This window comes from Electrophorus electricus, chromosome 5, assembly GCF_041902795.1.
Source record: "Electrophorus electricus isolate QZ-2024a chromosome 5, ASM4190279v1, whole genome shotgun sequence".
Classification (NCBI taxonomy): domain Eukaryota; kingdom Metazoa; phylum Chordata; class Actinopteri; order Gymnotiformes; family Gymnotidae; genus Electrophorus; species Electrophorus electricus.
Window position 1 is genome coordinate 4,875,269 of NC_137501.1, and position 24,009 is coordinate 4,899,277.

Here is a 24,009-nt window from a genome sequence, read left to right on the forward strand (position 1 = left end):
ATTGAATAAACATATCTGTATGAAGCAACCAATAAAATGCATTTGATGCTTCCAGAATTGGAAAATGTCTAGAAACACAGAGCATCAAGCACTGCATTTTTGCCTAACCAAATCTCTCCAAGTTCCAGGCTCTGGAAGATTAGGTACATTTGCCTGTACATTTGTTATGCGTACAGGCATACTCTAATGTGTGCATGTATGTGTGAATACATATGCTGTGTTTGTGTGTGTGTGTGCTTGTGTGCATGCACGTGTGTATGTGTGTATGTGAATGTGTGTGTAGAGAGAGTTGACAGAGCTAGCTGGTGGTGTTGAGGCGTGACTTGTCCTCTATTTAACACCCTGCAGGATTACTGACATGAGGGATGGTGATGTGCAGATGAAAGGAAGTGGTGATAAGCCAAACGAGAGAGGAATGGAGAGGGGGAGGAGAGGATGATTGAGAAAGACAGAAAAAGAGAGAGAAAAAGAGAGGGAGAACGTTGGTACACAGAAGTGGCTTTGCCAGGGAATTACATTTCAGAGGAGCGGCGAGAGAGCGCTCAAGAAAGACGAATGCTTTTTTAAATGGCAAGGCACCATATTGAAACCCTGACATTTCAGCAGGTGTCAGCTCCGTCAGGGTGGGCACTGTGTCTCACAATTACATTCGTGGATTTCGTTTTTGCATTCATATGGTTGCAGTCACTTCAAAAACACTTGAATGTACAAATTTAGAAGCTGTTTGATTAGATATTGGTTTAGCATGTAATCTATTATAGTGGGTATTCCCATTATTATTCAGTAATACACATTTGTGTTTGATATAAAGCACATCTTTTTTTTTAGTCTTAATTCTGTTGGAATGAAAGCAGTGCATGATCTCATCAGCATTTCAATAGCCTGTGTCTCAGGCACTTTCTCCTTGGCCATGTGGCCTTGGCCTTATCTCGCCTCCTGGGAGCCGGCTGTGCGAACACACAGGTACCACGAGGCAGAAATAGATGAGGGGCGCATGTGAAGCGGACAGCGGGCCCAGTGTGGCCGCAATCACAACCGACACTTGTCTGATTGCCTGCCTCTGTTTGGTGGACAGCCGAGAGCCAATCCACTGTGCTGCCCGCACTACCACTGATCCAAAGTCAGTCTGAGGTTTGATTTGTGTAGCAGTGTAGATGGAAGTGTGGGTGAAGGGATCAGGTTGTGGATCAGCATGACAAGGAATCAGCATTCTCTGTTGTGCTCCATAGCAATGGTGGCCGCATCTGCGTCTAAGCTGGCGTGTCGTGGTAAGGAGCCCTGATCTGGTCTTTGTTCTGCTTGCGGATGCCCCATTCATGTGGGGAGAGATGCACCGCCTTGAGCACACAAAGGGTACAGAGGGCACGACTCTCATCCCAGACAGAGTGGGGCGAAAAGCAGATGCACAAAAGCTACTTCCTCAGTGAGAACTGGGAGTCTTCTGGGCCCACTATGAACACAGCGACCCCTCACTCTATCAACCAGTATTTGAGTAGTATTTGAGCTGGTTTAAGTAAACTCAGTCTCAGCTACGTCTCAGCTGTGTAACAATGCATGCCGTCAGCACTTGAGGTGTCGAGTGAAAAAAAAGCCCTCAGTTTGTGGGCCAGTGGACGTAAACCTTCAGCTAGTCCTAATCTCTCCAGAAACTGAGCCCCACAACCGTTCAGTTGCAATGCCTGCCTGCCCGCTCCACTTGCTCAGAAGGAGGGTTTCGTTCTCAATGCCCGCGGGGGCTTTATCTCCGGTGGGCTCCCACAAAGCAGACATGACCTTACCAGATCCAGATGTGACAGTGATGACTGCGAGGCATGATAGAAGTACCACACCATGCCCGAGCTCATTGTAACTCTGCTTATTTCATGGAGAATAGTCCCTCACACTGGCTGACAGGCGTGAGTCTTGGGCCCTGCCACTCGCAGCAATGTGGTGTGTGTTACAGGTTATCTGGCAAGGTACCAGCCGTGCCGTGATGTTGCCGAAGAAGTGCGTGGCAGGGCAGATGGAGGCAGACAGATGGAGGCAGACAGACGGAGTCTGCGATGGGATGTTTTGAAAGGAAAGAAATGAGGCAGAATAGAGGAGTGAAATATCATGCAAGCAGGGAGGTCCTTTGGCTCCTTGGTCACTGCAGCAGCGCAGAAGGACCTAATTTATCACTGGACTTAATCGTCACCTAAAGAAACCGTGTGGCTATGGAAAAGACCCTTACTTTGGACCACTCTCCATTTGAGCTGCACACTCAAATCTGTGATTCACACTCATTGCGACTCTTTTGTACATGCATCAACAGCAGTGTCTACTTTCGCCAAAGCTATGTGGGAAGTTCCACAGCTGACTAAAGTACTGATAGGTCTAGGATTGCAGCGAGGCTGGCTACGGGGGAGAGGTCAGGCTTGGGGTCATGTGGGTCATCCTCTCCCTGCATTCTTCCCTTACTCCATCCTCCAGAGCTCTCTGCCTTTGGAGCGTTGTACCCCATTTGGGACAAGTGCTGACAAATGATTTAATATCTTTGAAATAATTATTACTCAAAGGTCGCCTAATTTGATCAAATTACAGCAGTCTGACCTTTCCCCCGTTAACCACAGCTGGCAATGTTGATGATGCATCTCCCTTAAACCTGTCAAATATCCTTGAATCTATTAATAGAGTTCTTGAATAAAGGATCTACTTTTGGGGGTGGGGGGTGGGGGTCAGGTATGTCACAGGATTGTTAAAAGCAACAGTGAAAAGCAGTGATCAGGGTAACTACTCTTTTCTCTCATCCCCCTCCCCCCAATAAAGTCCCTTTCAGCACGTTGTCTTTGGCTCACAGACTCCCCATTCACTAAGCCCACATTGTTGTGAGCTGCTCAAGCGGAAATCATTTCTTTGTCTTTGTATGTTCAGCTCAGCCCTGTTTGTTTTAAAAGTGTGTGGGCCTCTATCTCACCCACAAAAAATTCACCACATCTTGGCTTTGTGTAGATATTCAGAACTCAGTAAGAAAGCTTGAAAGCTACACATTTTAGCTTTAGTATATTCACGACTTTTGGTAATCAGCATAAGTGTCACACGGCCCATCTCTCCTAATCCCTGTGACCATGAATCTAACTACAATCCCCAGAATTCCAAGCATGGACTCACGCAATCCTCATCACTATACTATTAAGTGCACCTGTATCCAATTATATTTTGCTTATTTATACATGTTTGGGTTCTTCCTTGCGAAGTATTTCCATTGTGTCTAATTAATGTTTTTCTTGTTATTACTGTTGCTTATGGTACCAACCTCATTCATGTTTCCAGACATTTCTCTAAGCCTTTTGCCCTTTTGGGTTTGTTTGCCTGATCCGTTTGCTTTGCTGGTGACCTGGACTGTTCATTGGCTTCATGTCTTGATGTTAACTTAGTTTGGCAATCTGTTTGTTCTCAGTATGACCGATTCTGAATTACCGTACTGTGAAGAAAACCAATTCGTTTTACATTTGCAAGCATCTGACTAGTTCAGAACCGTCACACTCAGCTTTGGGTGATGTTCTTGGTGTGATCACCGTGAGCTATAGGTGGATATGGGTGGAGATGTTCCTGGTGTGATCACCGTGATCTATGGGTGGAGATGTTCTTGGTGGTTTTATAACCCCCAACCCTCTCTCATGGAAAACAATGAAACATCCTTCATGATATGGAAAAAAGTTTGTGTTATGGACCATGAATCAGCATGCTCTCTCTGAGCACCACTTGACTGTAGCCATTATCCTGGGATATTTATGGATTTCCAGGACTAGGTTTCACAAAATTCCAGCTTTCATAAAAGGTCTTAGTGGCTGAAATGACCATCAGCTGTTGTTTAAGGAAAGTGCACGAGCACCATGGAAGCAGATAACACTCCTCTAGACCAGGGAGGCCACATGGGATGCAGTAAAGTCTTAATCTCCTGTCACTCTTTGCAAAAATTTACAGGCTTTTTATACACACGCCCACAGAGGTTGCTGACCTGTGTGTGGTCTGAAACATCATTCTCTCAGTTTCACTCTGCCATTGAAAATAACCATGGGTCTACAACCTTTCCCCATTAGCCTATATTTCATTTTCTTGATCAAGCACGTGATTAAAATGTACTGTCTACTTTTCTAATAATATGTCTAGATCCGGGAAACGGCTTTTCGCTTTTGTCTGTGGCTCTCCTTTTTTCACGCTTGTCCCTGACTTTGTTTTACAAATTATAAATTGTTCCTAATAGGTAGTTTGGTCTTTTATTGCTATCTGAAGGCACATCCCCATAGCAATGAGGTTTAGTTTAGTTTTTTTTTTTTCTTTCAGTTTCTGCACTTGCCACTTTAATCAGAGCACTAGTGTTAATATCTCTGTGCCAGAGACAGCAGTGAAGTTGTATGAGGGGCTTGACTGGTTCTGTATGCAACCTGGCTGATTGACCTTCCCCTAGTTAACCCATCCCACCCAACCTCCCTCTTCCATAATGGATGACGGGGGAGGCTGAGGAAAGCAGGCGGGGCATTGGGGAAGTGCCAATATTACCTGGGAATTCATTTTTAATGAGGTAAACAGATCTGCACAGGTCACCAGGGCTACCCAGGGGATGCAGATAGGGCTGGGGGCTGGGGGGCTTGGCCATGTCCCTCCACCCCTCCTCTGTCTTATTGCAGTCTCCATGGCTCTGACACTTGACCAAGCCGTAGGCAGGAACCTCTTCCTCTTATAATTAGATCTCAGCAGCTCTGACAGAAAGTGTCTTACTACCCGTCGAGCACTTGTCCTTTTCTTCCAATGGACCACCACCAATTATGGTGGGTGGGGGCGGTGGGGAGAAAAAAGGAAAAAAACCCGCTCCCTGCAAGATGTGCACCCGGTGACCTTTTTGCCTAGGCTCCCAGCACTCCTAGCTGAGGACAGATTTCGTTATGACCAGTAAATGTGGAGGAAAGTGGACCTTTCACATCCACTCAGTAATTGTTGTGCTGTTGCACATCACCAAACTATAGTTCCGTAATAGCCCGTTGCTTTGGGATGATGTATTTTGCTCTAGCAAAAAGCCATTAAGGCGCACACTGGAAATCGCACTGCTGTGTTTGGCTTGGTAGTTCAGAAACTCGCATGTAGCCTCGGTTTAAAAGCACTATAATCTCTGCGTCTCCCTGTGCTGCTGGAAATAAACCCAGTTCCCGCTTGCAAGCGTCTGGTTCCGGATCGGAGAAATTGGATGACAGGGGAGGACATGAGCAACGCTGTCATTTGGGAAATCAGAACCGTGGGACGCTCTTTCCTCGGAGTGTCAGAGGCGCAGGATGAGGCTGATGTAGCGAGCCATGTGTCCCTCCCAACACAATTCCCCACGAAGCACAGGAGTAGAGTGAGAGAGCGAGTGGGAGAGAAAGGTGAGATGTGGAACAGATGGAAAACGTTGCTTTGTGTTCTTATAAAGGCAGGAAACCTGTCTACCTTCCCATCAAGAGACAGTGACACACACACACTTACACACATATACACATCCATCACAACCACTCATGCAGATGGCCCAAGCTGCTTTAATGTTGTGTGGAGGGATGATAAGAATAGACTTGTATTGCTTTTGTGGATAATGTATATATAATGACTTGGGATTGATCATAGAAACAAACCATCTGACATATTCCACGCCATGTTCTGAGACTGAAATATATTATCAGTTTCATATAGGACTAGAAACTAACTAGGAATAACACACACTTTCACATGTACACACAAGCAGTCGCTTTTCTTTGTTACTATCACCTCTCTTCCTGTCTGCTCTTTTGTGCAAGGGAACAAGAATATAAATTGTTTTCATGATTTTGTGCCCTATGGTAAAGGTTAGCTAGGAATTTGATTAGTGGCAAGGTTCAACAACCCTCATCTTCCCCACGAAAGGTGTCATATTATACTTCCATGGCAACCTGGAATATCATCACCTAGTCATGACTTATTGAGCCTGGTTTGAGCAGGCTTCATGTCCTCCAATAGAGAAAGAATTCCCAGTTCTTCCCATGGGGAAGACAGGAAGCCCAGTGCCCCACCCCCCCTGTTGAGACCCTCCCACTCCCTCTTATACCTTTCACTGTCTGGGGAGGAAAAACTGCTGGGGTCAGACCTCCTCTTGATGTGGGTCATCACGGCGAACACTTAGGCAGTATCTCTGAAGAGCACCTCTGCTGTGTAACAGAGGAGGTCTGGGAAGGAGAGCGAGAGCCCCGGGGGCACATGGCCAGGGCCGGACGCCAGGTCCCAGCCTCCGCTCCTGTGTTTATTTGTCATTGGGCTGGTGTTTACGTGACAGGCTGAGCGTAGCACAGGCTGGTAATTGAAGCCAGCATGGTTTGGAGTTCCGTTCTACCTGCAGAGGGTGTGTGTGTGTGTGCGTGCGTGCGTGTGTGTGTGTGTGTGTGTGTGGAGAGTGGAAGGGATGTTGAAGAGGTTGGGGACTATTCAAACACTGATTAAGAGCTTGGTGCTTATGGCAGGGCTGGGCCCAAGCAAATGTTCACCTGGGACAGCAGCCACAGAGCAGCCAGGGGTGGAACCTGAAACTCTAAAATGGGGGCATCTACCTTGACTAAAATGACCTTTCTGGGGGACTTTTTTCCCTTTTGCACAGTTGAAAGCAGGATTATGTGTTGATTATGCTGATCACCGTGCAAATCCTGTCAGAAGAAGTGTCGTGCCTATCATTGGACACACAGACGAGCTCGTTGCTCTGTTCACCATCCGTTTATTCTAATCTTGAAATGTATGTTAATGCAGGCGAGAGTTTCTCCCACCATTGGTTGCTCCACTTTGTGGCTTAATGCTCTCTCTCTCCCTTTCTCTCCCTCTCTTTCCCTCTCTCTATTCTCTCACTCTCTCTTACAATCACACACACACACACACCAACACACCCTCACCCACACAGAATACTCTCACACATGCCCTCTCTCTCTATTTTCACTCACACACACTCACACATCTCTGTCGCTTAAGCGTGCACACGCACACACACCACACTCATTCTTTTTCTCACTCTTCTTTAAATTTTTATCTGTCTCACATTCAACTCTCTTACACACACACACACACACACACACACACACACACACACACACATACGTCTGTCTCACACGCACACTCTATCCTACTCTTTCACTCAAACGCAAACGCACACAGAACACAGACATTCTCACACAGACAGACACACAATGTCTCACGCTCAGGCTCTCTCTCTCTCACACACACACTCTTTCTGTCTCATGGTCACTCTATCATTCTGTCTCACATTTTCACTTACACATACACGCTCTTTATCTGTCTCGGATGCTCCCCCTTTCTTTCTCCTAGCTTCAGTTCTTTAGCTTCCAGTCAGAGAAAGAGCAAGATAGTGAGAGGGTGAGAGAGAGAGAGAGAGAGGGGGGGGGGGAGGGGAGGGAGACAAGAAGGAGGAGGAGGAGGAGAGAAGGAGAGAAGGAGGGGGTGTATATAAGAATGGTAGGTGGAAGTGGGGTCTGACCGCAAACTTCACCCTCCCTCTCTCTTTCACTCGCTCCCTCTCTCTCTTTCACTCGCTCCCTCTCTCTTTCACTCGCTCCCTCTCTCTCCGGCTGCAGCACCAGCAGGCATCCTGCCTCCGTGGAGCGTTGCTGCCGAGAGGAGAGAGACAGAGAAATGACACAACTGGCATCTGTCTGACGGAAACAAACAAACAAACAAACAAACAAGCAGCCAACACTCACAGGAAAGGAGACACAGACCTTCAAGAGATAACTTGGTGAAGTTTCCGACCATTTGCTGAGTGTCCCGTTTTGATCCTAGAGAAAGAAAACCTCATTCTCTCAGGCTGTGCTACGGGAGAGATTAGGCTGCTCCTCTAAAGGTAAGATCAGAGTTACTTAGCCATTTCCATCTACCTGTGAGAGTTTGCATGCTCGCATCCACTATTGCAGTCACATTCATTTGTCTCTCTGTGGTTGCCTGACTGTTTGACAGTCTCAAGCAAATTAGCATTCTGTGTTTAATTACATTCCTTGCAAAAATCCTAAATTAAATTAAGCTTTTTTTTCTGACTGAGCACACTGTATTTTACAGGTTTTTTTTCGTGGCGGAGTGGGTGATCTAGACTTTGCTAATCAGCTTTTCTAAATGATGAGTGCTCAGAGAGCACTCTCTCTCTCTCTCTCTCTCTCTCTCTCTCTCTCTCTCTCTCTCTCTCTCGCTGTCTTTTGCTGGCTGTCTCACAGTGAGAGACTTTCAGCGCTGCTCCTGATGATCTTCATTATGCCTTACTAAAGGCTGCCCATTATAGTTTATGAGGGAAGCTGTATGTGTGTGTGTATGTGTGGGAGTGTGTCTGTGTGTGAACATGAGTGCGTGCATGTGTGTGTATGTGCATGCATGCATGTGCATATATATAAGTGTGTGTGTACATGTGTATGTGTTTCCCTCTGGGTCCCTGGCAGTCCCTCTGCTCAGGGTCATGCACACCCCAGGCAGCTCCGGCCAGTGCGCTCTGCCGGCTCTGGGCTCACCCGGGTGCGCTGTCCTCCAAAGCGCCTGCTCTTGGCTCAGCCACACTCGCACTGCTCCTCACGCTTCCTCTGGCTCCAGGGGAACAGGCACTGCTGCGTGTCAGCTCTGTCACCTCACCTCACGCACTAGCTCCCACAAAGAGCATGCGTGGGTGTGTGCGTGTGTGTGTGTGTGAGAGAGAGAGAGAGAGAGAGAGAGAGAGAGAGAGAGAGAGAAAGAGAAAGAGAAATAGAGAAATAGATTTTGGGATGGATGCGGCTTTCTCTGACAGACACCCCCAGGATCTCCAGTTTCCTGGAGTTGAAGGGAGATTTCTTCTAAAGGGTATATTTGGAGTCCCTTGACATGAGATTAACATTAAAAACTATTTTGTTTTTAATGTCAGTCTCACATATACATTAAAATTAATTTAGTCACTTATTTCTGCACTGCGTTGCAGAATAGCAATTGTAATGACAGATGCCAACTGCTGAATTACATATTAATACATCTCTATTAATTTGCCATCATTTAGTGAGTGCTACCTTCACTGTTTTTACTGTCATTCATTCTGCTTGAACGATCAGTGGTACACTGTGGTACGATGGCATTGCCGAAGCACATGGTGTAAATAGTGTAAATGTTTTGTGGTGCGGCTCGTCCTCACTGACAGTGCCATTCAGAATAAAGATGAGCGGGAAAGCCGCCTTTGTTTGAACAGCTGTTAGCCTTAGCTGCTCCTGGATTAGTGATTCACTTGGAGCAGCTGTCCGCCTCAGAGTGGGCGGTTGAGGTGGCGTGGAGATTCCTGTCGTCTCCAAGCATGTACGTTTATCCAGGAGCCCCTGGAAAGCACCTGGCCCATGCCGGTAAAAGAGGAAAAGCCCCCTACTCCCTACCCACCCACATAATCACACTTACACACACACACACACATGCCTTTATAGGGATTTCAGCTCACTTGTTTTTATTAAAGCTATGTACTGCTATAGATAAATGTAGCCATAATCTGTAGTTAGTAAACGAAGAACTTTGATCTGTTGTTATTTTCTTTTATCCTTATAGGCTCCAGCAATGTGTTCATGATTTCAAAACTTTGGATTTCTTGCATTTATCATGGAGACAATGGGTAGCCACAAACAGAGAGTAAAAACACACACACAACCACCCACACACACCCACACACCCACACCCACACAAACCCACACACTCACCCAGACACGACACACACACACACACACACACACACACACACACACACACACACACACACGCATACACCACACACACACACACACACACACACACACACACACACACACACACGCATACACACACACACACACACACACACACACACACACACACACACACACACACACACACACACACACACACATAAAAAGGAGAAAAGCAATATAAAATACATTACCTGCTAAATAATTATAGCTCAAATAAATCTGATCTCACACAATCACAGAATTAAAAATGAAGAAAGCAAATGGATGAACAACAGAATTTGAAAATTAATAACCGTAAATTATATTTAACTATAATTAACTTCTTATCTATTTTTCTTTCCTAGTTCTTTAGGGATATTTAGTACAGTGAGATCAGTCCTTTTCCTCTTGTGCACTTTGCTTGCTGTCCTGTCATTCTGTGTCTGATCAGATGGACAGACATGCAGCTGGACATTAATATGCTCTATAAAGATGCTCTTTTTTTCCTACAGCATTGTGCACAGAGGCATTCCAAAGGTTTTGTGTGAAACAATGAACAAAGTTTTCCCCTAAAACTTCACTGTGTGAATGTCTCATAACTCCAGATGGTTTTAATGTCTATTTGATGCTAATGTAAGACGTCCGACGAGAGTTGCAGGATTCAGGGAGCCATTCTTAATACTGACAGTGTCTATGGCTGTGGCATCCAAGACATGAGCGCATGAGACTGAATCTGCAGTGATCAGATCAGCCGCATCAGCGTCCCCGTGAGCTACAGCGTGCATGGTCACCTGACCAGAGACGAGGAGGGCCTGTTGAGTCCAGCAGACAGTTTAGACTGGGTGAAAAGTCTAAATCAGAACCATAAAGCACGGTCCTGAAGTGTATGGTTCAAGGGTTTCGGTGGATGGCACCCTCCGCAGTGACTCACGCCATGCTCATCAGGCCTCTGCTGTAAAAAGCCAAAACAGATGTCCTTATATCACGGCCAACATTCCTGCTGCAGGAAAATGGGCCTTTATCCTGCCATAAATGAAGGCAATAGTGCTGATTTTGGACCACTGCTTTTTACAGAACTGTATTTCATATCTCAGTTGATGAAAGAAGGATGTCTTAAGATGTCCTTGAGCAACCTCGAAATTATCATATTGTAATGAACCTGATTAGCATAGGCATGCAAGATATGTGATAACTGAATCTTTAAAAAAAGCTAATTCAAGACTATACAGCAGCATGTGTTTTCCATCACTTTTTCAAGCTGTAACCTTTTTTGAGTTCAGTGTCATTCAGGAGGTCCAGTTTCTTCTTATTTTCTTGCCACTTTTGACACAGAATGTATGCTCCATTGTTCTGTATTCAGTAGGTTTCCACCCACGGTGGAGGCAGCTCGCTTTTACTGCAGTGCAGCTAGAATGAGTAGAACCAGGACCAAGGACAGGGAAAGTCCTACAGCTCAGAAATACACAGCCCACAGGTCTGGCCCCAGATCAGTAGGACATGCCATGATGTCCTTCCCCCTGACCACATCCCCATCACTCCCAGGCGGAGCAGAAATGCACCATTATCTTTAGCTGTCGAACAGTTGTTTCACAAACGAGAACTAATTCATCCATGTCCATCTGCCCTTGCATCAGGAGGGAACGATCAATAGCTCTTCACCATTTTGGTGAGAGTGGAGGCCAAGTGCGATGCAGAGGGAGAATTACTTCTGATATCCAGTTATTTGTATTTCCAGCAATTCTCTTGTGTCTGGAACTGCACATCTACATTATGCGTGACAGATAGAACACCACCATGCAAAATTTAAAAGACATTTTAGAGTTGGCCCAGCTGTGGGGTCATACTGATTCACAAAGAACGCATCTGGAATCTTTCCCTCCAGGTGTTCATTGCTCTCCAGGACAGCCATTCTAAACTCCAACTGCTGATCTCCTTGTAAAGAAAAAAAATTACAGAGAACCATAGTTTTTATATGCTCTCCAGGTTGTAAAAGCAAGGATGAGGCTGGGGAATGAGTACTATATGGGTTGTGTTGTTAGGAGCGAGGGCAGGAACAGGGGGTAAGTCGTGTTGTAAAGAAAACATCTGAGGCTGATATTCTCACTCCTCCAGACGTTAGGCTAATAAACATCAGGTCACTGGTGCTGACAGTGTAAAACCAGACTCCTGGTGCCTCAAAATGTTCTTCCTTAATTGTCCCATATGGAAAAATCATGCATAGAGGTGCATGAATCTCAAGTCAGAAAAAGGTTAGCATTGATTTCAGAGTCACAGCTGGTGTTGCATAGATACATTTAACCTAATGTCTAGTGATGACTAATGTCCAGTGATGATGGAGTGTTTGCAGTCACATTCCCTGAGTTAAAAAATTGCACTGCTTCAGCTGTGCCAGACTCAAATATATCCCCCATATCACTTTGGTCAGAATATTCAGATGAGAACTGAGCAGCATTTTATTGCCGTGGTTACAGAATGCTGGTGAAAACAACCAACCAGATTTCATTCCTGCCAAAACTGCATCAGCCCCAGATATTTCGATGAAACTCAAGGTATCTGGAATCAGTTTGGAAAAGGTCTTGAATAAGTACCATAGTGAAAATTGGTCCACATCAAGTCCGCATCTGTGCTATCCATGCCAGAGAAACGTGCCTCTAAACTCCACTTCCTCGGCAATGTCAATCTAATCTGGCTCCATTTAGCCTACTCTGGATGCTGCTATTGTAAGGTGCGGCGATGTCAGCAAGCCGGCGGGCCTCTCGGAGCTGTGTGAATGCTGCTATCTCTGCGCATTTGCCCATTTATCACCCTTTCACACACAAACCCTTCTATCAGTGCCATCTGAGCCCCCAGTATCATTAAAGCTGTATAAATGGGTCCTGGCTTAAAGGAAGGCCAGCATTCCCATGCCAAAATATAGCCTCTTCTGACTTTCAATTATGTGTCCATTTGTAATTTTGTTTTGAGTATGAAAAAGGAAAATACAATCCAGAGTTCTGGAATCATCTATCAAGTATGAAAATATATTTTTGAAATGTATTTGTATCTTGTTCCCTAGGTTTGTGTGTTTTACTAATTAGTAAAAGAGACTTGTCAACCACAGCATTATAACTGTGATTGTAATCACAGTTGAAACATGTTCTCTTTTCAGTAATTATTTTAGAATTGTATTATATAGAAAATTAATATGATGGACAAATATGTTTGCTTAAGCTCTGTTTGGTGTCAGTTTTCACTGCATTTTCACTGACAATATTTAAACCAGGTCCCTGGTTCTGTAGCATTTAAGAGCTCTGTGAGCTTCTCAGTGTGTTTATCATCTGTAGAGATATTAATTTGTTTGAATCTGGATGTTGGACCAAGTCGATGCCTCAAATAACAGGCTTTTGTAGTGTACACCGGCCAAGTAAAAGAAGGAGCCAAGGTGGAATTACTACTTGCTCTGGAAAAGGCTTGTGGGGAGCCAGTGGGCTGGAGCACACACAGACCATTCTGCAGTCAGTGGTCTTCTCTCTGCTTCTGTCATCCATTTAGAGTTAATTCATCAATATTTACCATTTTTCATAGTGATGAATTCAAACTATGTAAAGTAAGGGAGGGCACAGAAAATCCCAGAAAGAAAACTGTAAAAGTCAAGCCAGCCATAGCATCAATGCATCCATCACTCAGAGAGGTGATAACATCACAATTCATTTATGAACCAATAACAAGAGTGAGAACTGCATGTTAGGCCATCAATCCAGCCACTTACAGCTTCTGGTCTATACTGGAAATGTGTCTCTTTGTTTGATTGGAAGACGCAGTCATAGCGCTGGCCTTAGCAACACCTTGGCTGTCTGACAGTGAACTTGGAGTGCAGTTGATCAATAAAGACTGGCTTAGCCTAGGGAGATAAATAGATCTTTCATATCTTCAAGGGCATTTAATTATGATTTGTCCTTTTTTCTAAACATTTCAGTCACCAATCTATTGATTGGTTTTACCTCCAAAAGTTCACCTTGGCTAATACAGATAATGTTTTAGCCAATAGATTAATACAGCAATAATACAGCCAGTGCAGACTTTATTTCTCTCAGTCTTATTGATGTTCATCTCCTAGTGGGTATGTCTTTGGCATATACACTAGCTTTATGAAAAGCTTTTTTTTTTCATAGAATATTTTTTCCCTACTATTACAGTAGCTGTCAGTACATTTGTAAGGCATCTCTGAAGGTGAATCGAGTCTCTAGGCAATACCAGCTCATTCAACAATCTGTAACCCACATTAAGTCTGTGTCCCAGAGAATGCAGCAGCCTTTCTGTCATGGGTGACCTACAAAACTGAGCAAGCTTGATGATTTTATAGAAATAAACTCAAAGAGGGGGAGTGTGAATGTGTCCTGCTGTTCATCCGCCTCGTAGCTTATGGCCAGTGTTACACATATTGGAATGTTTATAATGTTTTGTACGGTAGAGTAGTAACATTACGTATGATTATTTTTGTTGCGTGTCAGTATGTACTTTGTAAGTATCCAAATGTGTCACTTTTGAAGACAACCCTGCAACACTTGTAGAGCTCACAGAGAACATCACAGCACCATAGTCACTAGAATAACATGCACAAAATGCATGAAATATTGCCTCCAATTAATGCTTATATCTTATTATTATTTATTTGTTCATTTATTAATTTATATGTTGTATAAGGAAATAGTTTTCATAGATACAGAAAGAGGGAGACCTCTGAGACCTCTGAATTTCTAGTTCTTGTCTGAGGTATGTGAAAGTGGAGCAAATTCATAATGTGTACTGTGCAAAACAGAGTGCTCTGAAACAAAGGCACTGGTAGAACAGTCACTGTGGGAATTTTTTTTTTTTTTTTCATTTCTGTTGGATATTGACTTGAAATATGTTATGGTGAAAATAATATTGTATCTTTACTACCTAACTTTTTTCATAAATCTTTTTCATCATACAAGGACATTACTGAAAATGTGGAACTTTTGTAGTATGATATGAAAGAAACTAACATTTGAAGGATGATATACACTTAGGAGGCAGACCGAAGTCTGGGTAGGACATGGTCAGTATCAGTTAATGGTAAAACTTGAGGAAGGAACAGAATGCCAGCTGGACCTGAAGTGAATTTACTGAACCAAAATGACACCAGCCTTTCATTTCTCATCAGCGAGTCAGCACACACGCTTAGCATCTGAGGAAGTTTCCGTCTGTCCTTTTCACAAGCTGCTGAGGCATTTCCAATCAAATTTAGAATAGCTATAGGGTCAACGATAATAAAACTGCAAGTGAGACTGATTTTATTTTATCCATGCATTATTGAGCTTGAGTGAAAATTACTCCATTATCTTGTTCTTAGAAAACTCCATTTAAAGTTTTAAACTATGAATCATTTCTCCATCCAAAGGCTACAAATACTAAACTGCTGGCATGTCAAGTGTTCAGTTATTACTTCAATAGAAAAGTTTATCACCATGTTTTCCACAAAATTAGTTTCCAAAAATTCAACAAACTGCAAGTTAAGCAAATCTTTTTATTACACATGGAGGTGGTCAACAGACTTGCATCTAATTAACTTTAATGGTTTGGCACAGACCTAATGACTTATTAAAGTATGTATTTAGTCTCTGTGTGAGGTAGCCTCTCCTTTCATTCAGCTGCTGTCGTCAACATTCATGAATAAGGCACAGCACCAGGCTAATTCAGATCGCTTGTGCTAAATATATTTGCCAGCAGGTTCACTACCTCGTCACCCCACCCTCACAGTCTGCTTGCCCTCACATTAGACACACGGCAGCCAACTGGCTCAGTTAAGTCAAAGCAGCAGTGTGTAAAAAGAGGTGGTTTGGAAAGATGCCTGTATATTGTTTTGCATCTATCTGGAAGTGCCACTAACCATTGACATTAGCATAGAACCCTGGACCCACTTCAGGGTTGATTGGGATCCAAAATGACTATCTTTGTCCACGTCTCTGGGATTGTTGTTGTTGTTGTTGAGGGGAGTGGGTTGGGGGAGGGGCATGACACTACTATTGGTCATCTGAAAATTTTCATGTATAACCACTGGACTGCTTTCCATATTCTAACTCCTTTCTGGCTCAGTGGAATGACTTATTGGCCCCCTTCTACCTGTGTGCTAGATGTCTTTGTTCTCACAGCCATTTTGCTTTTGTGCTATTCATCTGTCAATACAGGTCAACCTTGGGCAGAGGTTTCGGGTAACATTGCCTAATGTGCTCACAAAGAGTTCCTGGGTCCTTCAAAGTGTGTTTTTTCTTTCTGATTCTTGTGGCAACAAGCCAGGCATCAAAGTGAAAAAGCCAGCTATCCACCCAGAACTAAAACCCTCGTGGCAACTCAAAGCAATTTTCTGGCTATTTTGTTGATTTAATCCTTGGATTGATGGGGGTGTGTGGAGATGGGGAGGGAGATACTACCATCCCTGAGCGTCCAGACTGGGAGGTCCAGACCAATAGGACACTTTACCTCTCCATCACATGATCACTCATCCCTGTCTGTCTAATCAGGGTATGGGCGGCTCCAACTGCGGGATTCCTCTCACTCCGGTGCATCTGTCAGGCCTGCTTATCACACACTGAGACAGGTCTCTGCTCACCGCTCTGCCTCTCAGAACACATTACTTGCATGTGACTTCACTAAATGTAGACTGTCAGCCCTTTGCTCTCACTTGGTGACCTTTGAAAAATGATATTCTGTTAGACCGCACTATATCACACTTTTGTCATTGAAGGACATGTGCTACAGGGATGGTTTTAGTCATACAACTATGTGAAAGTATAGTTAGTAAGATGCGCTACAAGAAATAGGACTTTTAAGGGATGTGAAGACTACATATTGTATGTAGTTTCTTTATGATTTCTTTACGATAGAGACATTTGTAATAACTAGAAATTAGGCACATGCTAAAAAATTAGTTTTATAGGATAGTGTAAGAGCATAATAACAGACATTTTAGAATGTAGTTAAAATATGGATCTAATTGTGTTCATGGGACTCAAGCCTCTGAGAACATTTCCATAGAAAAATAGATTCCTGCAGCCTTGCTGGGGGCAAGACTGAAGCCAACCATATGGAGATATAATAAAAATTCTGGTTCATGTTCTCTTTTATAAAATTTGCAAAAAAAACAAATAAAAAACCCCAGACATGACCATTAAACCCCAGACATCTATAGTGTCCCAGACCCACACATTGTGTGGAGCATGAGCATTAAACCCCAGACATCTATAGTGTCCCAGACCCACACATTGTGTGGAGCATGAGCATTAAACCCCAGACATCTATAGTGTCCCAGACCCACACATTGTGTGGAGCATGAGCATTAAACCCCAGACATCTATAATGTCCCAGACCCACACATTGTGTAGAGCATGAGCATTAAAACCCAGACATCTATAATGTCCCAGACCCACACATTGTGTAGAGCATGAGCATTAAAACCCAGACATCTATAATGTCCCAGACCCACACATTGTGTGGAGCATGAGCATTAAAACCCAGACATCTATAGTGTCCCAGACCCACACATTGTGTGGAGCATGAGCATTAAACCCCAGACATCTATAGTGTCCCAGACCCACACATTGTGTGGAGCATGTGCATTAAAACCCAGACATCTATAATGTCCCAGACCCACACATTGTGTGGAGCATGAGCATTAAAACCCAGACATCTATAATGTCCCAGACCCACACATTGTGTGGAGCATGAGCATTAAAACCCAGACATCTATAATGTCCCAGACCCACACATTGTGTGGAGCATGTGCCTTAAAACCCAGACATCTATAATGTCCCAGACCCACACATTGTGTGGAGCATGACCATTAAACCCCAGACATCTATAGTGTCCCAGACCCACACATTGTGTGGAGCATGAGCATTAAAACCCAGACATCTATAGTGTCCCAGACCCACACATTGTGTGGAGCATGAGCATTAAAACCCAGACATCTATAGTGTCCCAGACCCACACATTGTGTGGAGCATGAGCATTAAAACCCAGACATCTATAGTGTCCCAGACCCACACATTGTGTGGAGCATGAGCATTAAAACCCAGACATCTATAGTGTCCCAGACCCACACATTGTGTGGAGCATGAGCATTAAAACCCAGACATCTATAGTGTCCCAGACCCACACATTGTGTGGAGCATGAGCATTAAAACCCAGACATCTATAGTGTCCCAGACCCACACATTGTGTGGAGCATGTGCATTAAAACCCAGACATCTATAGTGTCCCAGACCCACACATTGTGTGGAGCATGAGCATTAAAACCCAGACATCTATAGTGTCCCAGACCCACACATTGTGTAGAGCATAAGCATTAAAAAATCAACCTTTTACAACCATCCCTATTTCTATACGTTTGTTTCTACCACACCATTGCTCTTAAAAAACATCATGCTTCCCCAGCCTTACAGAAATACACAACTCTGGTGTTTCTCTTTCTTTAATGAAGAAAGAATTACTGCATGAAATCAGACTGAGAGAGCACGTAGAGAATGATGGTTCTTCAGAGTTGCGTTAAGCCTAACTGGTCATGATATGGGCGAGAAGGGGCTGATTACAGATGTGGCCCCTATACCAGATATGAATCTGTCAGCTTGGGTTATGAGCTGCCATGTTAAAGGGTGCAGTAAATTTCCCAGATGCAGGTGTTGCCTGCTTTGTGATAATGGCAGACTGTCAGAGGGGACACTGTCACAGAATTATCACTCAAGCACAAGGTCACAGGTTCCTGCTCTGTTATTAATTAATTACCAGAGTCATTCCTTGGGGAAATATATGTATGAGAAAGTCCAAGGTTGTCTGCAGAGAATCCGTCTCTCCTACTGTGAACCTTGTGGCTGATGAGGCTTTTGGCAACCTGATAATTTATAGAGCTATCCTCTTCTTATAGGCAGTTTTTAAGGTTAATTGCTTTTGTTGGCTGTTTTGATGTTTTGCTATTGTTCTGGTGGGCATGTTGCCTGATTAGCTTAGTTGTCTTTGTTGGAGTTTGAACTCTAGATATTGACAACAGCAAAAACATTTTTTTTTAAATCTTTGCATTTCAGTACCAGTATGTTCAGCCTTGAATCATGAAATGTGTGCTTACGCACAGAAGCATGTCTTTGGTACCTGAGGACTTATGTTCTCTCTTATCTTTCTTTACAGGATTAAAGCTGATACAATACAATAGAAAAGTAAATTCTCCTGCTCGGCGCCAGTGTAAGCCCGAAGGCTTATTGAACACGTGTCACCATGGGGATGCAAGGCCTGCTATTGGCCTGTGTGGCTTTGGCAATTTTGCTGGATCTCACCAGCGCTGGCCTGGTAAAGAAAATAATCAGACACCGACGGGAATCCTTGACACCGCCAAAGGCTGAGAACCTGACGCTCCCTAATCCAGACCAGCCAGTCGTCTTCAACCACGTCTACAACATCAATGTCCCATCTGGATCCCTGTGTTCAGTGGACCTAGACTCACCCAGAGGGTCTCAACTAAAGCCCAAGCCTGTCCCATTAGATCAGCACACTGAGCACACTGTAGATGGGGAAAACCAAATTGTCTTCACCCACAGGATCAATATCCCCAAGCAGGCCTGTGGATGTGACAAGAATCTGCCAGATCTGAAGGATCTCCTGAACAGGCTGGAGATGCTGGAGGCTGAGGTGTCCAGCCTTAGGGAGCAGTGCATTAGTGGGGCTGGCTGTTGTGGGGCCCAAGTTACAGGTGAGTAGGAATGTGAAGCAGATTTTGCAGTCGTACTGGCATTCCCTTTGATCCTGACAGAGGAGCCAGGGTTTTACACTTACACTCTTTGATCTTGACCTCTCACTCTATATCATCCTGTCTGAACTTTCTGTTTGTAGTAAGGCTAATTTGTAGAGCCTGTGGTTGTGATTTTATGACCCCTGTGTTTTTCAGGCGAGGTTGCAACAAAGCCATATTGCAGCGGTCATGGCAACTACAGCACTGAAACTTGTAGTTGTGTGTGTGAGCTTGGCTGGAAGGGGTCCAACTGCTCAGAATCGGAGTGCCCCAATTTCTGCCAGGACCAAGGGCACTGCGTGGACGGCAAGTGTGTATGCTTTGAGGGCTTCGGAGGAGAGGACTGTGGAATTGAGATATGCCCGGTGGACTGCGGAGAGAATGGAGATTGCATCGATGGCTCCTGCATCTGTGAAGAAGGCTTCACAGGCGAGGATTGCTCCATGACCAACTGCCTGAACAATTGCTTGGGCAGGGGGCGCTGTGTAGACAGTGAGTGCATGTGCGATGAGCCCTGGACAGGCTTCGATTGCTCCGAGCTCATCTGCCCCAATGACTGCTTCGACCGCGGCCGCTGTGACAACGGGACCTGCTACTGCGATGAAGGCTTCACTGGGGAGGACTGTGGTGAGCTCACCTGCCCAGACAACTGTAACAACAAAGGCCTCTGTGTTAACGGTCAGTGTGTGTGCAATTTGGGCTACAGTGGTGAAGATTGCTCCAAGCTGACATGCCCCAATGATTGCAGTCGGAGGGGCCACTGCTTCAATGGGAGATGCATCTGTGACCCTGGCTTTGAAGGTGAGGACTGTAGTATCCCATCCTGCCCTGACAACTGCAACAACAGGGGTAAATGTGTGAATGGAGAGTGTATTTGTGACACTGGATACCAGGGTGATAATTGCTCTGAGCTCTCCTGCTCCAATGGCTGCCATAACAATGGACGCTGCATTGATGGAAAGTGCATTTGCAGGGAGGGCTTTGCAGGGGAAGACTGCTCTAACAAGACATGTCCTAATAACTGCCATGACCATGGTGAGTGTGTGGATGGAAAATGCATTTGCAGGGAAGGCTATGCCGGTGTAGACTGCAGCATCAAGACCTGCCCTAATGACTGCCATGGACATGGTAAATGTGTGGATGGAAAATGCATTTGCAGGGAAGGCTATGCCGGTGTAGACTGCTCCATCAAGACCTGCCCTAATGACTGCCATGGACATGGTAAATGTGTGGATGGGAAATGCATTTGCAGGGAAGGCTATGCCGGTGTAGACTGCAGCATCAAGACCTGCCCTAATGACTGCCATGGACATGGTAAATGTGTGGATGGGAAATGCATTTGCAGGGAAGGCTATGCCGGTGTAGACTGCAGCATCAAGACCTGCCCTAATGACTGCCATGGACATGGTAAATGTGTGGATGGGAATTGCATTTGCAGGGAAGGCTATGCCGGTGTAGACTGCAGCATCAAGACCTGCCCTAATGACTGCCATGGACATGGTAAATGTGTGGATGGGAATTGCATTTGCAGGGAAGGCTATGCCGGTGTAGACTGCAGCATCAAGACCTGCCCTAATGACTGCTATGGGCACGGTGAGTGTGTGGATGGCAAGTGCATTTGCAAGCAGGGATTTACAAGTGAAGACTGCTCCATCAAGACCTGCCCTAATGACTGCCATGACCATGGTGTGTGTGTGGATGGAAAGTGTGTCTGTCATGCTGGTTTTACAGGCAAGGACTGCACTGAGCTTACTTGTCCTAACAACTGTCACAACCAAGGTAGCTGTGTGAATGGTCAATGTGTGTGCAACATGGGATTCACTGGAGAGGACTGTGGTGAAAAGACATGTCTCAACAACTGCCTGGACCGAGGCTTCTGTGATGATGGAAAGTGCATCTGCTTTGAGGGCTACACTGGAGCTGACTGCTCAGAACTGACCTGCCCAGGAAACTGTAATGACCTAGGCCAGTGTCTGAATGGCATGTGTATCTGTGATTTGGGTTTTACTGGTGAAGACTGCTCTGAAAGTAAGTCAGATGTTATGATGTTTTAAAGTTATTTGGTACAAATTACAATATGTTGAATGTTGAATGCGGAAATTAGGTAAATACCATAATGTCACCTCTTCCCCCAGTCTCCCCGCCAAGGGATCTCACTGTTACCGAAGTTACCCCAGAGACCGTAGACCTAACCTGGGTCAATGAGGTGCAGGTGACAGAGTACCTAATCACCTATGTGCCTACTGCCCCTGGTGGTCTGGAGTTGGATATTCGAGTACCTGGAGAACAAAGATCTGCTACTATCAGGGAGTTGGAACCTGGTGTTGAGTACCTGATCAGTGTTTATGCTATTCTAAACAACAAGATGAGTGTTCCTGTCAGTGCCAGAGTAGCGACACGTGAGTCATTGTTTGTTATCTTCCTTCAAAAGTTCAGAAATTATTTGGTAGTTGTTATTTAGTTTTGAATAGTGCTAAGGAATGTTAAGTTTTGTCTTTGGATAACTTTATCAGATCTCCCAGAGCCTGAAGGCCTTAAGTTCAAATCTGTGAGAGAGACTTCTGTAGAAGTTCAGTGGGATCCTCTGAACATTCCCTTCGATGGCTGGAACCTCATCTTCAGAAACACAGTGAGTGAACTGCTTCTTATTGCAGGGTACAAACCATATCAAAGTAATGGTGGTTATATTCTGTAGTCAAAACCTAGCATTACACTAAAATCTGCTGTGGCAGCAATAGCATATGTAATATGAAAGGGCCCTTCTGTTTGCCAGTAATTGTTCCGTCTGGGAAGCTGTATGAGTATCCTGTGGAAAATAGTTGAGTGGTGCCAATATGCAAAGGGTGCTGGCTGAATGTCTGGGGTTTTGCTGCACAAAACCTTCTAAGAAGCTTCTGGCTGCAGCTCCTGTGACCATGTGCAACAGGACTGCTACGGTTTTCACAATGCTTTTTCTTTTTCACAGGCTTTAAGCAAATTCAAAAAACTAGCTTCTGAAAACCATGTCTCCCTATTCCCCCCCCCACACCCTTTTCAAAAACAACTTGGCAGCTTCGTTTATACATCAAGTTTTAGGTTGTCCATGCCAAATAAACCCTTCACTTTGAAACAAATCATTCACATCCAAGTGGATACAACTGAAAGTCCTAAGTGTTTACTCTTCAGGATCACTCAAATGTTTTCTGTAGTTCATGGGACTCTTGAGTACACAGAGATTGGAATCATATCCATGGACATTTTTATTTATTTAGTTAGTTTGTAAAACACAAATATAATTGAACAATTACTCTGTAGGCCTACATTCATAAAGACTTATTGTTTTGTTATTGTTTTGCCAATATTTTCTGTAGAATTTTCATACAAATTATGTTGCATAGTGGTGCATGCCAAGGACAGCAAATATTATCTTCAATTTAAAATACAATCTATAACTTCTTATCATTAGGTATAAGTGCTCTAAAATGTTGCATTGGTTTTGATTTTCACTTTTTCACTTGCTAATTTGATGTTATCTTGTCAATGGACATCATTTCTTGGACATGTTATTGTTGCTCATGTATCTTTTTGACTCTACTACTACTACTACTGCTGCTACTACTAATAATAATGATAATAATGGTGATGATGATCATAATAATAATATTGTATACTCAAAATGTGTTGGAACTGCAGGCTAAATAACATTTTACATCTCTGTTGCTGTGAAATACCAGAAAGAGAACAATGGAGAGATTTTGAATTCACTCTCTCCACCCGAGACCACCTTTGAGCAGTCTGGCCTGGGCCCAGGCCAAGAGTACGAGGTCAAACTTGAGGTTCTGAAGAACAACACCCGCGGACCCCCAGCCAGCAAGAATGTGGTTACAAGTAAGAAACTGTCAACAACTATTAACTTGAATGAACGGCCATTTGGGTTTGTTTGAGTTTTTTCAAACTTCTTTTTTTTGGGAGAGAAGTGGGACTGGTTTACACTAAAAATGTATCTAATGCAGCCACTGGTTTACAGGACTAACTAGGGTTCACTTGTTTCACTATGCAACACTTGTTAGTGTGCCACTAACTGGTCTATAATAATAATAATATAGAATATTCTATAATATATTTTGTCTAGTCCTTTTTTACACAAATAATAGTATTAATTTATGAACACTTCCTTGATTCCAGCATTACATTTTACATGTCTGAACATCTTATTAGCAGCTTGGTTTTTCAAATAATTGCAAATTCACCGCAAGATCATCTTTAACTTTTTCATCAGTTTCTTTAGATTCTTTTAGCTAATTGTAAGTGCCAGCATAAATTTAAATTATTTTCATAGGTTGAACAGAAATTATTTTGAGTAATGGGAAATAATATAATATATCTTGCCACATTTTTCAGTCAGATTGCTAGTTTAAGGAAGTCTGTATCTTTTTTGACTTTGACTTTTTGACTTCTTATAAAATATGTGAATGTTAGGCTAAAACTTGCAAAAAACATTTGTATGCTTTAGGTTTGGGACAGACTGTTAATTCTCCACAC

General features: G+C 43.9%; 1 protein-coding gene across 3 annotated transcripts in view; it reads left to right on the forward strand.

Moving 5' to 3' along the window:
* The first annotated feature begins 7,470 nt into the window (after positions 1-7,470).
* tncb (tenascin Cb) overlaps positions 7,471-24,009 on the forward strand; it is a 33,636-nt gene continuing 17,097 nt past the window's right edge. For 2 of the 3 annotated variants that reach the window (XM_027010842.3, XM_027010844.3), the window contains exons 1-6: positions 7,472-7,861; positions 18,891-19,449; positions 19,645-21,516; positions 21,624-21,887; positions 22,002-22,117; positions 23,202-23,355. In XM_027010842.3, the coding sequence (XP_026866643.2) occupies positions 18,978-19,449; positions 19,645-21,516; positions 21,624-21,887; positions 22,002-22,117; positions 23,202-23,355 (2,878 nt within the window). In that variant the 5' untranslated portion in view covers positions 7,472-7,861; positions 18,891-18,977. Of the gene's footprint in view, positions 7,862-18,890; positions 19,450-19,644; positions 21,517-21,623; positions 21,888-22,001; positions 22,118-23,201; positions 23,356-24,009 lie in introns of all 3 variants that reach the window. The other variant, XM_027010843.3, reaches the window with a different exon arrangement.